Source organism: Littorina saxatilis, linkage group LG17 (assembly GCF_037325665.1).
Source record: "Littorina saxatilis isolate snail1 linkage group LG17, US_GU_Lsax_2.0, whole genome shotgun sequence".
Lineage (NCBI taxonomy): Eukaryota > Metazoa > Mollusca > Gastropoda > Littorinimorpha > Littorinidae > Littorina > Littorina saxatilis.
In genome coordinates, this window is record NC_090261.1 from 22360266 (window position 1) to 22371585 (window position 11320).

Sequence of the window (11320 nt, forward strand, 5' to 3'; positions counted from 1 at the left end):
TAATGCACGATGCAGATTTTCATCCAGCACATCAAGAAACAAGAGAGACAGAGATGACTACTCCAGTATGTAACATTTTGTTGTTGTTGTTGTTGTTGTTGTTGTTGTTGTTGTTGTTGTTGTTGTTGTTGTTGTTGTTGTTGTTGTTGTTGTTGTTGTTGTTGTTAATTTGCAAATAAACGTATTAGCCATTTAATTTTGGATATAAGAAGATTTCTGTGGGTGTGTGTGTGTGTGTGTGTGTGTGTGTGTGTGTGTGTGTGTGTGTATGTGTATGTGTGTGATTCTGTTAAAAGATACATATTTGCGAATATATATTGATCATGTGAATGCAGTGACTATTGTTACTCTTGGAAGTGTAGGAAGAATACTAGAAACTGTATTGATTGAAAAATGCAAAGAATAAAAATAATAAAATAGTTGTGTTTGTTGTTCCCATTGTTTTCTGATTTGTTTTAAACAGAAAATACAGATGTACAGTGTAACACCCGTTTTGATACCAACCAAAAAAATCTGAGAAATCAGATTTGATAAGGTTGGAGTTGGTTACAGAGGTAAAGAAATCTGGTACACTACAGCGAGGTAAAACCAACAAAAAAAAAGGGGGGGGGGGGGGTCTTAAAATGTGGGTTGGTCGGGGGTGAAGAGGGGGACTTGAAAGGGGTGTCTTACTTTACTATGGTGGTTGTGGGGGCAGGGGGGGGGGGGGTCTACGGTGGCGCGTTCACCAACAGGAAGTATCTGGTTTTTCCTTTGAAGCGGCCACTGTCTACGTTCACGTACCTGTTACTTAGCACAATTGCACGTAGCTAACATGTCAACATGAGGGTTCACGACAGACTCAAACGGCTCTTTCGACTCGGTGTCACTCAGACTCATTGTTTTGTTTTTTTAACGACCCCTGTCTGTCTCTTTGTGCATTATATTGTTTGTTAGCTTAGTGTTTTATCCTCTGTTGTTGTCGAGTGAAACCTCTAAAGAAATACATTAAAAAAATAAAAATAAAACCTACTTGGCAGGACAATTTTGTCACGTCTAGCTTTCTGTACAAAGTTTACACAGTTTACTGTCAGCGCACGGCAGCTTGATTTTTAACCTTGACCAGGTAAGGTGGCATGATTTGTTTTTCATGATGTGTTTATATGCAGTCCCATAGACAGATGTACACAAAGCTTAACTTTCGTAGGAATATTTTGAGACATGACTGATCATTGTGACGGTCTTTCTTGCTGAAGTATTCCGTCTGTCTGTGTCTTAGTAGTATAGTGCATGTGTGTAGGCTTATGTGTTTCTGTTTTTCAGTCTGCCTGTCTGATCTTTAGATGCTTTGGTGTGTGTGTGTGTGTGTTCGCTGAACAAGTGAAGCTGAAAATGATGAATAACGTATAAATTACACACACACACACACACCACACACACACACACACACACACACACACACACACCCCTCTCTAATCGCAAACTCCTATACACCTCAGATGGATACCTCCGTGGCCGAGTGGTTTTCACTTCAGACGGTACCACAGACTGGGGCAAAATGCACAGCCTCCCTTATTCTTCTTCATGGTTCAAGTATGGTAAATTTATGCATCACTGAGATGACTGTATGTGTGTGTGTGTGTGTCTGTCTGTCTGTCTGTTTATCTGTGTGTGTAAATGTGTGTATGTGTTCTTGCCTGCTGCCTGGCGTCTGTGGCGTGCTTGCTTACTTGGCTTTCGTGCGCTGCGATACTTTTGTGTGTGTATGTCAGTTTGTTCTTGCATGATACAGTAGAATCCGCTTAATAAGGCCATGTTTAATAAAGCCACCCGCTTTTTGAGGCCAATTTCTGACTGCACGGATTTTCCCTTATGTTTTATGCTTATGCTTTTATTAAATCCACCCGCTTAATATAGCCACGTTTGTCCTGCACCAAGGTGACCTTATTAAGCGGAGTCTACCGTACCAATTTAGACTTGAAGTTTGACCCATGTACGAGAAGTTTGTGGTGACAGTATCAGTCTCGTAATCTACGTCTGTCTGTAGGCGAATTTGGATCGATCGACGTGAACTGCTGAACCCATTGACCATCCGGAGACTGAATCCTCCATTTTGTTAGTTGTATAATGATGTTTTTAATGATTTATCGTTGACCTGAATAACTTATTTCTTGTTGTATGTGCGTGCGCGCGTGCGTCTTCTTTCAGAAAGCACAGGAGAACGTCTTCGCAATTCCATCAAGACCGCTCTTGGGGAAGAGCTGACCTTTTCTCACATTCGTATTCTTTATCCCACTGCACCTCTAAGGTAATTGGACGTGTGTTTGTTTGTTTGTTTGTTTGTTTGGTTTTGTTTTGTTTTGTGATTTTTTTCTCTCCGTTTTGCTCTTTGGGCCAAAAATGCTAGTTATAGAGTCGATGCTTCTGGTTGGTGTTCGTTCTACGTCCGCGGCCGCCTGTCTCCGTGCGTCGCACCCGGCATCACATTTTGTGGCCTATTGTTTATCATGTTCAAAACAACAACAAAATCGGTAATTATTACACATACGTCAATTATGTTCAGTTAAAGTTTAACAAAGAAGTTCAGACTGATACATTCCATGTGAATCCACATGAACCTTTCAAATTTTGCAAGCAAAAACATCCGTAACATCCGTTCAACATCAAAGGCGGCTTTACTATCGTAATTTAATCTAATGTAGGTATTATTTGTGGCCTTCTTTACAGAGCCTACACACAGGCAAATGGGGAGCCAAGTCACGTGTGGTTTGACCGCCTCACCATTTCATTGGCTGGAACTGACCATGAGGAGTCTGTGGATACCATGGCAACGAAACTAGGACAATTGATCGATGCAGAGGTTAAATCTGGCATACCTCTGCACAGAATTGTCATCGGTACGAAGGATTGAGAACATTGCAAATAAAGAAGAAGATTAAAATTGAAACAGTACGAGTGTCGATTTTTGGTATCTTTTTTTAAAATATTTATATAAAAAATTAATATGTAACAAATACTGCTACAAACTCTTGAGTTGCCGCAAGGTCCTGTGCTGTGGCTTGTATTACCCCCCCCCCCCACACACACACACACACACACATACACACTCACACGCGGTTCAGTTCTGGCAGGTCTTGCTCTCCTGGTATCAGTCGCTTGTCAATACTCAAGAAAAACGCTTGATAATAACTTTGTGTTGCAGGTGGATATTCTATGGGTGGAACCATGGCTCTTCACCTTGGGTACCGCTTCTACCCTCAGGTGACAGGTGTCCTGGTCATGGGCAACTTTCTCTACAGCGATTCTTGCCTTTACACGGTGTGTTGGGTTGTGTATGTGTGTGTGTGTGTATGTGTGTGTGTGTGTGTGTGCGTGTGTCAGTGTGAGTCAGTGTGTGTGTGCGTGCGTGTGTCAGTGTGTGTGTGCGTGTGTCAGTGTGTGTGTGTGTGCGTGCGTGTGTCAGTATGACGGTGTGTGCGTGTGTGTGTGTGTGTGTGTGTGCGTGCGTGCGTGCGTGTGTCAGTGTGTGTGTGTGTGTGCATGCGTGTGTCAGTGTGTGTGTGTGTGTGTGTGTCACGGCCGTGTGTGCGTGCGTGCGTGCGTGCGTGCGTGCGTGTGTGTGCGTGCGTGCGTGTGTCAGTGTGTGTGTGTGTGTGTGTGTGTGTGTGTGTGTGTGTGTGTGTGTGTGTGTGTGTGTGTCTCGGTGTGCGTTTAGGTACAAGTGCATGCTTTCTTGCTTTCTCTCTGGATGCCGTTAAAGTCATAATCTTCTTCAGTGACCATTTTTATATTTAGTCAAGTTTTGACTAAATATTTTAACATCGAGGGGGAATCGAAACGAGGGTCGTGGTGTATGTGCGTGTGTGTGTGCGTGTGTGTGTCTGTGTGTGTGTGTGTGTGTGTGTAGAGCGATTCAGACTAAACTACTGGACCGATCTTTATGAAATTTGACATGAGAGTTCCTGGGTATGAAATCCCCGAACGTTTTTTTCATTTTTTTGATAAATGTCTTTGATGACGTCACATCCGGCTTTTCGTGAAAGTTGAGGCGGCCCTGTCACGCCCTCATTTTTCAACCAAATTGGTTGAAATTTTGGTCAAGTACTCTTCGACGAAGCCCGGGGTTCGGTATTGCATTTAAGCTTGGTGGCTTAAAAATCAATTAATGACTTTGGTCATTAAAAATCTGAAAATTGTAAAAAAAAATAAAAATTTATAAAACGATCCAAATTTACGTTTATCTTATTCTCCATCATTTGCTGATTCCAAAAACATATAAATATGTTATATTCGGATTAAAAACAAGCTCTGAAAATTAAATATATAAAAATTATTATCAACATTTTTTTTTCGAAATCAATTTAAAAACACTTTCATCTTATTCCTTGTCGGTTCCTGATTCCAAAAATATATAGATATGATATGTTTGGATTAAAAACACGCTCAGAAAGTTAAAACGAAGAGAGGTACAGAAAAGCGTGCTATCCTTCTCAGCGCAACGAATACCCCGCTCTTCTTGTCAATTCCACGTGCACTGCCTTTGCCACGGGCGGTGGAGTGACGATGCTACGAGTATACGGTCTTGCTGCGTTGCGTTGCGTTCAGTTTCATTCTGTGAGTTCGACAGCTACTTGACTAAATATTGTATTTTCGCCTTACGCGACTTGTTTTTATTCAATCCCAATCCTCCACTGTCACTTAGGCTTGTTTCATGTTTATTTGGCTCACTTTTTATATTTAGTCAAGTTTTGACTAAATATTTTAACATCGAGGGGGAATCGAAACGAGGGTCGTGGTGTATGTGCGTGTGTCTGTGTGTGTGTCTGTGTGTGTGTGTGTGTGTGTGTGTGTGTAGAGCGATTCAGACTAAACTACTGGACCGATCTTTATGAAATTTGACATGAGAGTTTCTGGGTATGAAATCCCCGAACGTTTTTTTCATTTTTTTGATAAATGTCTTTGATGACGTCATATCCGGCTTTTCGTGAAAGTTGAGGCGGCACTGTCACGCCCTCATTTTTCAACCAAATTGGTTGAAATTTTGGTCAAGTAATCTTCGACGAAGCCCGGACTTCGGTATTGCATTTCAGCTTGGTGGCTTAAAAATTAATTAATGACTTTGGTCATTAAAAATCTGAAAATTGTAAAAAAAAATAACAATTTATAAAACGATCCAAATTTACGTTTATCTTATTCTCCATCATTTGCTGATTCCAAAAACATATAAATATGTTATATTCGGATTAAAAACAAGCTCTGAAAATTAAATATATAAAAATTATTATCAAATTTTTTTTTCGAAATCAATTTAAAAACACTTTCATCTTATTCCTTGTTGGTTCCTGATTCCAAAAACATATAGATATGATATGTTTGGATTAAAAACACGCTCAGAAAGTTAAAACGAAGAGAGGTACAGAAAAGCGTGCTATCCTTCTCAGCGCAACGAATACCCCGCTCTTCTTGTCAATTCCACGGGCACTGCCTTTGCCACGGGCGGTGGAGTGACGATGCTACGAGTATACAGTCTTGCTGCGTTGCGTTGCGTTCAGTTTCATTCTGTGAGTTCGACAGCTACTTGACTAAATATTGTATTTTCGCCTTACGCGACTTGTTTTTTTTTTTTTTTTTACACAGGCTTTAGAAAAGAGAGATACTTCATCAATTCGCCTTCCACCCCTGAAGATGTTTCACGCGGAGCAAGACCAGATCGTGCCCTTGACGTGGGGCAAGGTCACCTTCAACAAGCTGACGTCACTGGGGGTCAAAGGAGATTTTGTCATCCTTTCTAACCAAGGACACTCCATGAACACGCCTTTGGCGGACTCTGCCAGAAACTGGATTGCTAACATTCTTCCGAGGGAATAATACAGTATCCACTACATACGTGTTGTTGTTGTCACGTTGTTGTTGTTGTTTATTTGTGTTGTTGTTTTTGCTGCTGCTGTTTATACTCTTCCTCATTTTGTTCATTCGCCGACGATGATGATGACGAAGATGATGTGGACAATTGTGAATCAGCAAAAGCCATCTAATTTAGTATACTGTGTGTGCGCATTAATGCAGAATAAGAGCACAGAGAAAATCTTATCAACGTCGGTGTTTAAGATTTCGCTGGCTATGATATCTGCGATAACGAAAAAAAATATGTTTGCTGCTTCAAGGGTAGTTGCTGTTTTCGTGAAATTTGTCAATGCACTGTTTTTGTCAGCTTTCTGTCTTTTTCGTTACATTTATATTCTTTCTGCTTGTTTGCTGGTTTGGGCTTTCTTGTTGCGTTGAATGTGTGCTGTCTGTAGCAAAACGAAAAGTGCGCAAAAAGACAACCGACAATTTGATAGAGAACAGTATTGTATTTTATTTTCATCCAAACTATTTGACAAATTATTTTACAAACAGCCTAAAGAATTAGGACAAAACAGAAAGAAAAAAGAATCACAACACAACAAAAAGCATTTCGAATGCTAACATATTTGTGATGTGTATAGTACTATATTTTTATATGACTACACAAATGAAGGTAATATCTCACTTAACCTACTCAGTCAACAGCTTCATAAAATAATATTCCAAAACTTATTTAAAGTGTGTGCGTCTGTGTGCGCGGGCGCGCGTGTGTGTGTGTGTGTGTGTGTGTGTGCCAGTGTGTGTGTGTGTGTGTGTGTGTGTGTGTTAGTGAGAGTGCCGTGTGTGTATGTTTGTGTGTGTGTGTGTGTGTGTGTGTGTGTGTGTGTGTGTGTGTGTGTGTGTGTGTGTTGTGTTGATATAGTCTCTTTTAATAAGCTGAAAAGGACATCTGTTAACAAATGCATAATGAAAGTAATCTCATAACAAATTGAAGAATATTCAAGGAAAATGTCTAAAGAAATGTAGTACCTAACTAACGAACTACATGGCTGACTACCTTACTCAAACTATATTAGAATGCAGTAATAATGTTACAAGTCAGTTCACCCAATTTAACTAGCTTACCGAATAAACGCCGATTTGAATGGCTAAGTTAACAAACAAGTTAAGCAATCACTTCAAATAATAATGATAAATAACCAACACTACAGCAATTACAATGGTAGACTGCATCAACGACAAAACAAAAATCCTTGTAAAACAAACGATCAGCTGACACGAGACAATGCAGGTGAAATATAGCTTATATAAACATATAAAAGCAGAATAAGAAATAATTATCAACACATAAATCGATCAGTCATCTTCTTGTGTACTCTGTCCTGATAATGACATATATATTTAACACGTAAAAAACAACATCGGGATGATGATTTTCAACACTACTGTTCTAAATTATAATTGTAACTTAGACTTTTTACAGTGTGAAGGGAATAAAATCCACGTGTAGCGTTAAGAATCTTGCCGCCTTTTCATGACAATGTTTATCAAACATGGTCCTCGGATTAAACATTTAAGCGAATTTGAATGGCACAGTGGCAGAGTTCTCTCGGCAGAAATGTCGGGGATCTTACAGCAAATCGATCTTTTTTTCCTATATATGAATAAAGAATGTAAAACTCATTTTTGAATTTTTTTTTTATAAAACAAGAAAGGTTAAAGGACCAGACCACGCTGTTTTAGCGTCAAAAACGCTTCGAATCGTGTTCCTGCGCGACCGAACACTTCCCGATGTTTGCAGTTAGTTAGAAAACCACTTTCTTACCGTCTTCAACAATGTTTGGTTTACTTCGGAATCTTCTAAGGCCGTAATCCGACGAATTTTGTGACCGAAGCGACGGATTTCTTCTCCAAAACGACCCGCCATTGTGCCGCGTGATCTTCGCGAGACTGGCTTATGAATAAATTATCCGTGACGTCACACCGTGTGGAGATGGTTGTTTACCAACATGACAACAAGCGTAACTGCAGACGAAATTGAACCGTACATGTTCGAACTACCGGTTTCTCTCCTCGAATCAAGCATGAAAGATGAGGGTGGAGGCCACTTCCAGCAGTAGTGAAACAGTGACGATGAAAATTGCGACACTGTTTGTCTCAGCGATCAAAGGTAAACACGCCCGCTCTCTGTGTTGAACTTATCGTCTGCTTTCGAGTCTGTGCTATTTTTTCACTCTCGCCTTGTCAACGCACTCGCGAATAAGTGGGATATTGTTTAAGTGTTCATGCATTGCATTCACGAGTAAAAGAACAACAGCTCATCGCAGTTTTAACTGTTCTTGATTATTTCAGAGACTGGTGTCAGAGTGGCCACTGTACCTGTTGTATTGTGTGGGAGGGGCAGATTTGAGAGAGAGAGGAAGCTAGCCTGAGGTACATTGTAGAATGAAAACTTGCAGGGGAGCAAGAATGCATCACCAGCCACGAAGGTGTACATACAACTTTTTTTGAGGTGCCTATATTTGTTTGATTGTTAAATGTATGTATTTGTTGTTGTTTTTAAAGGCTATCAAGAAAACTGTTGTCATTTAAATTTGTAACACTCAGTCACATATAGTTTCACACACACACACACAAGATTAACTCACTTGCATGCCCACAGAAGAAGTTTGCTCTTCACATTGTTCTGTTGTTGTTTTTATAATGTAATCATTGTAACATCAACACTCAGTAATAACCAATATTACAACACAATCACTTTTTCATCAGAACTCACTCACATACTACATGACTTTGTATTAAACCCTGGTTTATGGACACTTGCATATTTGTACTTTGCATGGGAAAGCAGCCTGTAGCAGTCAAAGTCTGGGCACTGTTGCATTGTAGTCTTGCTGTGTATGCAGAGCTTTGTTGTAGCTGCCATAGGCCAGTGTTGCCATAGGCCAGTGTTAGGATCACCACCCCCTCAAACAGCTCGTTCAGTTAACTGATGCCTGTTTTAGACAGAAAAAAAAGTTACCACAATCAGCAGAACTTTCACCGGAGAAAGGGCATCATTCTTTCATACTTTCTTTCTCATAGCTTTTTTTTGGTTTTTATAATCTCTTCATTACACTAAATAACATCCATCTTAAGACCTATTTTGAGCCTTAATTTAAGTTGACTAGTAATGATATTAATCATAATGTATTTATTTTTATAATGTACAAACTAGAGTATGTATGTGGATATGTGTGTGATGGTGCTGGTATGGATATGTGTGGTTTGGGTTATGTGTGTACTGATGTGTACATTTTATGTGTTTTGTATGTTTTACGAGTGCGATTTTATGTGATGTTATTCTGTATACCAGCCAAAACAAAATGTCTGGTATATTAGATAATAAACGCACCTTTAAATTTATTAGCGACTACACCCCGTCACCCTCCAGTCCCCCTCCCCCCCATTACACCCTACACTTTTAACATTGTATAAAAAAATCATGCCCCAATATAGGTCCCTAGTTACCTGGGAGGACGTTAAGCTCCATAATCAACATCAACAACGTATTGAATTGAATTGAAAAGCTGGGGTTAGGAGGTCTAACTTCTTGAATTAAAGTGTTTTTTTCTCAGGTGCATGTAGTTTTTTATTTGCTTGAAATCATGGTGTATTCTGGTTGTAAGAGAAGAGTCAATTTCCTTGTAAGCCTGCAAAATTAAAATTTGTCATTTTTGAAGTAGCCTACATTTTTGTAAGAGTCCAAAATAGTCCAGGATAAGGAGGAAAAACATAGGGTGGGTCAGGAAATCTGAAACATTGCATAGTTTTGTTTTGCCTGTGTAGACACAAAAAGTACTTAGAGCACTTTCCCCCCCCCCCCCCCCCCCAAGAGAGCATAGCTTAGTTTTAATTATTTTAATGCCACTGTTAGCAAGAGGAGTACTACAGACAGCAATCAAACAGTGGGTTTTTTCTGTAGACATTGTTATTTCTGTTTAGGTGTTTCAGTAGTTTTCTATGCGGATAAATCATGCTGCATGATCACTAGAAACAATCCAGCTCTGTAGCATGCAAGTTTTTAAAAAAAAAATTTTCCCCATGTTACTCTGAGAGAAAAAAACAACCCACAGAGATAAAGTTGAACTGGCAGTTTGACTGAAGCAGTGGTAATAACACAGAGTGCTCTTCCTACAATCAATTTTTTTATGTGGATGATGATGTCCACACATGTACTTGGTTGTATTATTTTGCTAGACTATTTGTTTCTGTTAGATATATCTGCTCACATGATTGTTGTTCATAATTTGACATTACATTTACTGCTGATCAAAATGTATTGTTGGAATAGGTCTGCTTAATATTCTGACTGCAGTTTTGTAATAAAATCAAATAACACAGATGTTTTAAGTATCAAAGTGCTTTTCACACACACACACACACACACACACACACACACACACACACACACACACACACACACACACACACACACACTCACACACTATGAGTATGACTGCAAACATGAATTTGTACATGTACTTGTATTAATTATAATTACTGTATTACAGAACCTGATCTGAAAAAAAGGACAACAGCAAATTATTCATGCAAGCTTGCTGTATTAACGATTTCTTTATCTATTTAATACAACACTGAATTAGATAACAACTATAACAACGTGTGTGTGTTTGTGTGAATGTCTATGTGTATATGGACGGACACTGATTAAACCTGAGACTCATGGATTACCCAGGTGAGTGTAAAAGAGGGAGAGAGAGAGGGAACTTTAAGGTGGGTGCATGGGGACGGACATGTAGTAACAGATATATATGTTTTAATCTGTAATCTTAACACATGTGCTTAAAATTAGGAACAGATGCCATTCCACTACAAATACTGTCAGTCTGACAAAAACGCCCAGTGACACTGAACCCCTATCCCTTACAGAACACATTCAGTATACATGTACTCACTTCCTTTCGTCTGCGTTTAGTGAAAGCAGATCGTTCTGATGACATTGGTATCCGGTTTCTGACCTCCTGTGAGTGGTCAACAATTGTCGGAACTGGAACTGCGTTAGGCAACAGCTGTTTTGTGTGTGCCAGGTTTTCTTGCCGGCTTAACTGCGTTCGCATTGGAAGAAAGTGTCGCGAAACACACAACATCGTGTTGGCCGTTTCCAGTTAATCAGTCTTGCTGCAGAAGTTGTAAGCCCATCGGAAAAAGGTGACAACTGATGCCTGAACCTTTTTTCTATACTTCATAGCTATCAGCAGCCGTGCGCATTCCTTCGGCGTGCTGTTGATGCTCGATTTAGGCAAACGCCCACTTGAGCGTAAGCTGTAACTTTTGGTTTCCAAACACTAAGTGACGTCACAGCCGGTTCTCGTCTACTGGCGGCCATTTCGAAGTCTCGTTTAGCAGACGAATTTGGCGGAACGTTTTTAATTAAATCACAATGATTAAGCTACGAATCGGTGAATTTCTTTACATTTTTGGAATCTTTAGG

The 11320-nt window shown here is 39.7% G+C and overlaps 1 protein-coding gene across 2 annotated transcripts; it reads left to right on the forward strand.

Annotated features, from left to right (window-relative positions):
• The first annotated feature begins 716 nt into the window (after nucleotides 1–716).
• On the forward strand, nucleotides 717–7524 carry LOC138953483 (lysophospholipase-like protein 1). 2 transcript variants are annotated; one of them, XM_070325324.1, is made up of 6 exons: nucleotides 717–1105; nucleotides 1479–1577; nucleotides 2188–2287; nucleotides 2707–2876; nucleotides 3182–3297; nucleotides 5617–7524. In XM_070325324.1, exons 2-6 carry the CDS (start codon nucleotides 1538–1540, stop codon nucleotides 5845–5847), a joined length of 657 nt encoding a protein of 218 aa, XP_070181425.1. In that variant the 5' UTR covers nucleotides 717–1105; nucleotides 1479–1537; the 3' UTR covers nucleotides 5848–7524. The 2 variants fall into 2 exon arrangements, with proteins under 2 accessions (XP_070181425.1, XP_070181424.1); XM_070325323.1 differs by having other exon boundaries at nucleotides 1479–1572.
• The last annotated feature ends 3796 nt before the right edge of the window (nucleotides 7525–11320 follow it).

Excerpts from the sequence above, each read along its gene's own strand:
- LOC138953483 (XM_070325323.1), top strand. The coding sequence starts at position 1,479 with ATGGATACCTCCGTGGCCGAGTGGTTTTCACTTCAGACGGTACCACAG. Across the intron at positions 1,573-2,187 it reads TATTCTTCTTCATGGTTCAA|AAAGCACAGGAGAACGTCTT; the intron begins GTATGGTAAATT and ends GTCTTCTTTCAG. Across the intron at positions 2,288-2,706 it reads TATCCCACTGCACCTCTAAG|AGCCTACACACAGGCAAATG; the intron begins GTAATTGGACGT and ends CCTTCTTTACAG.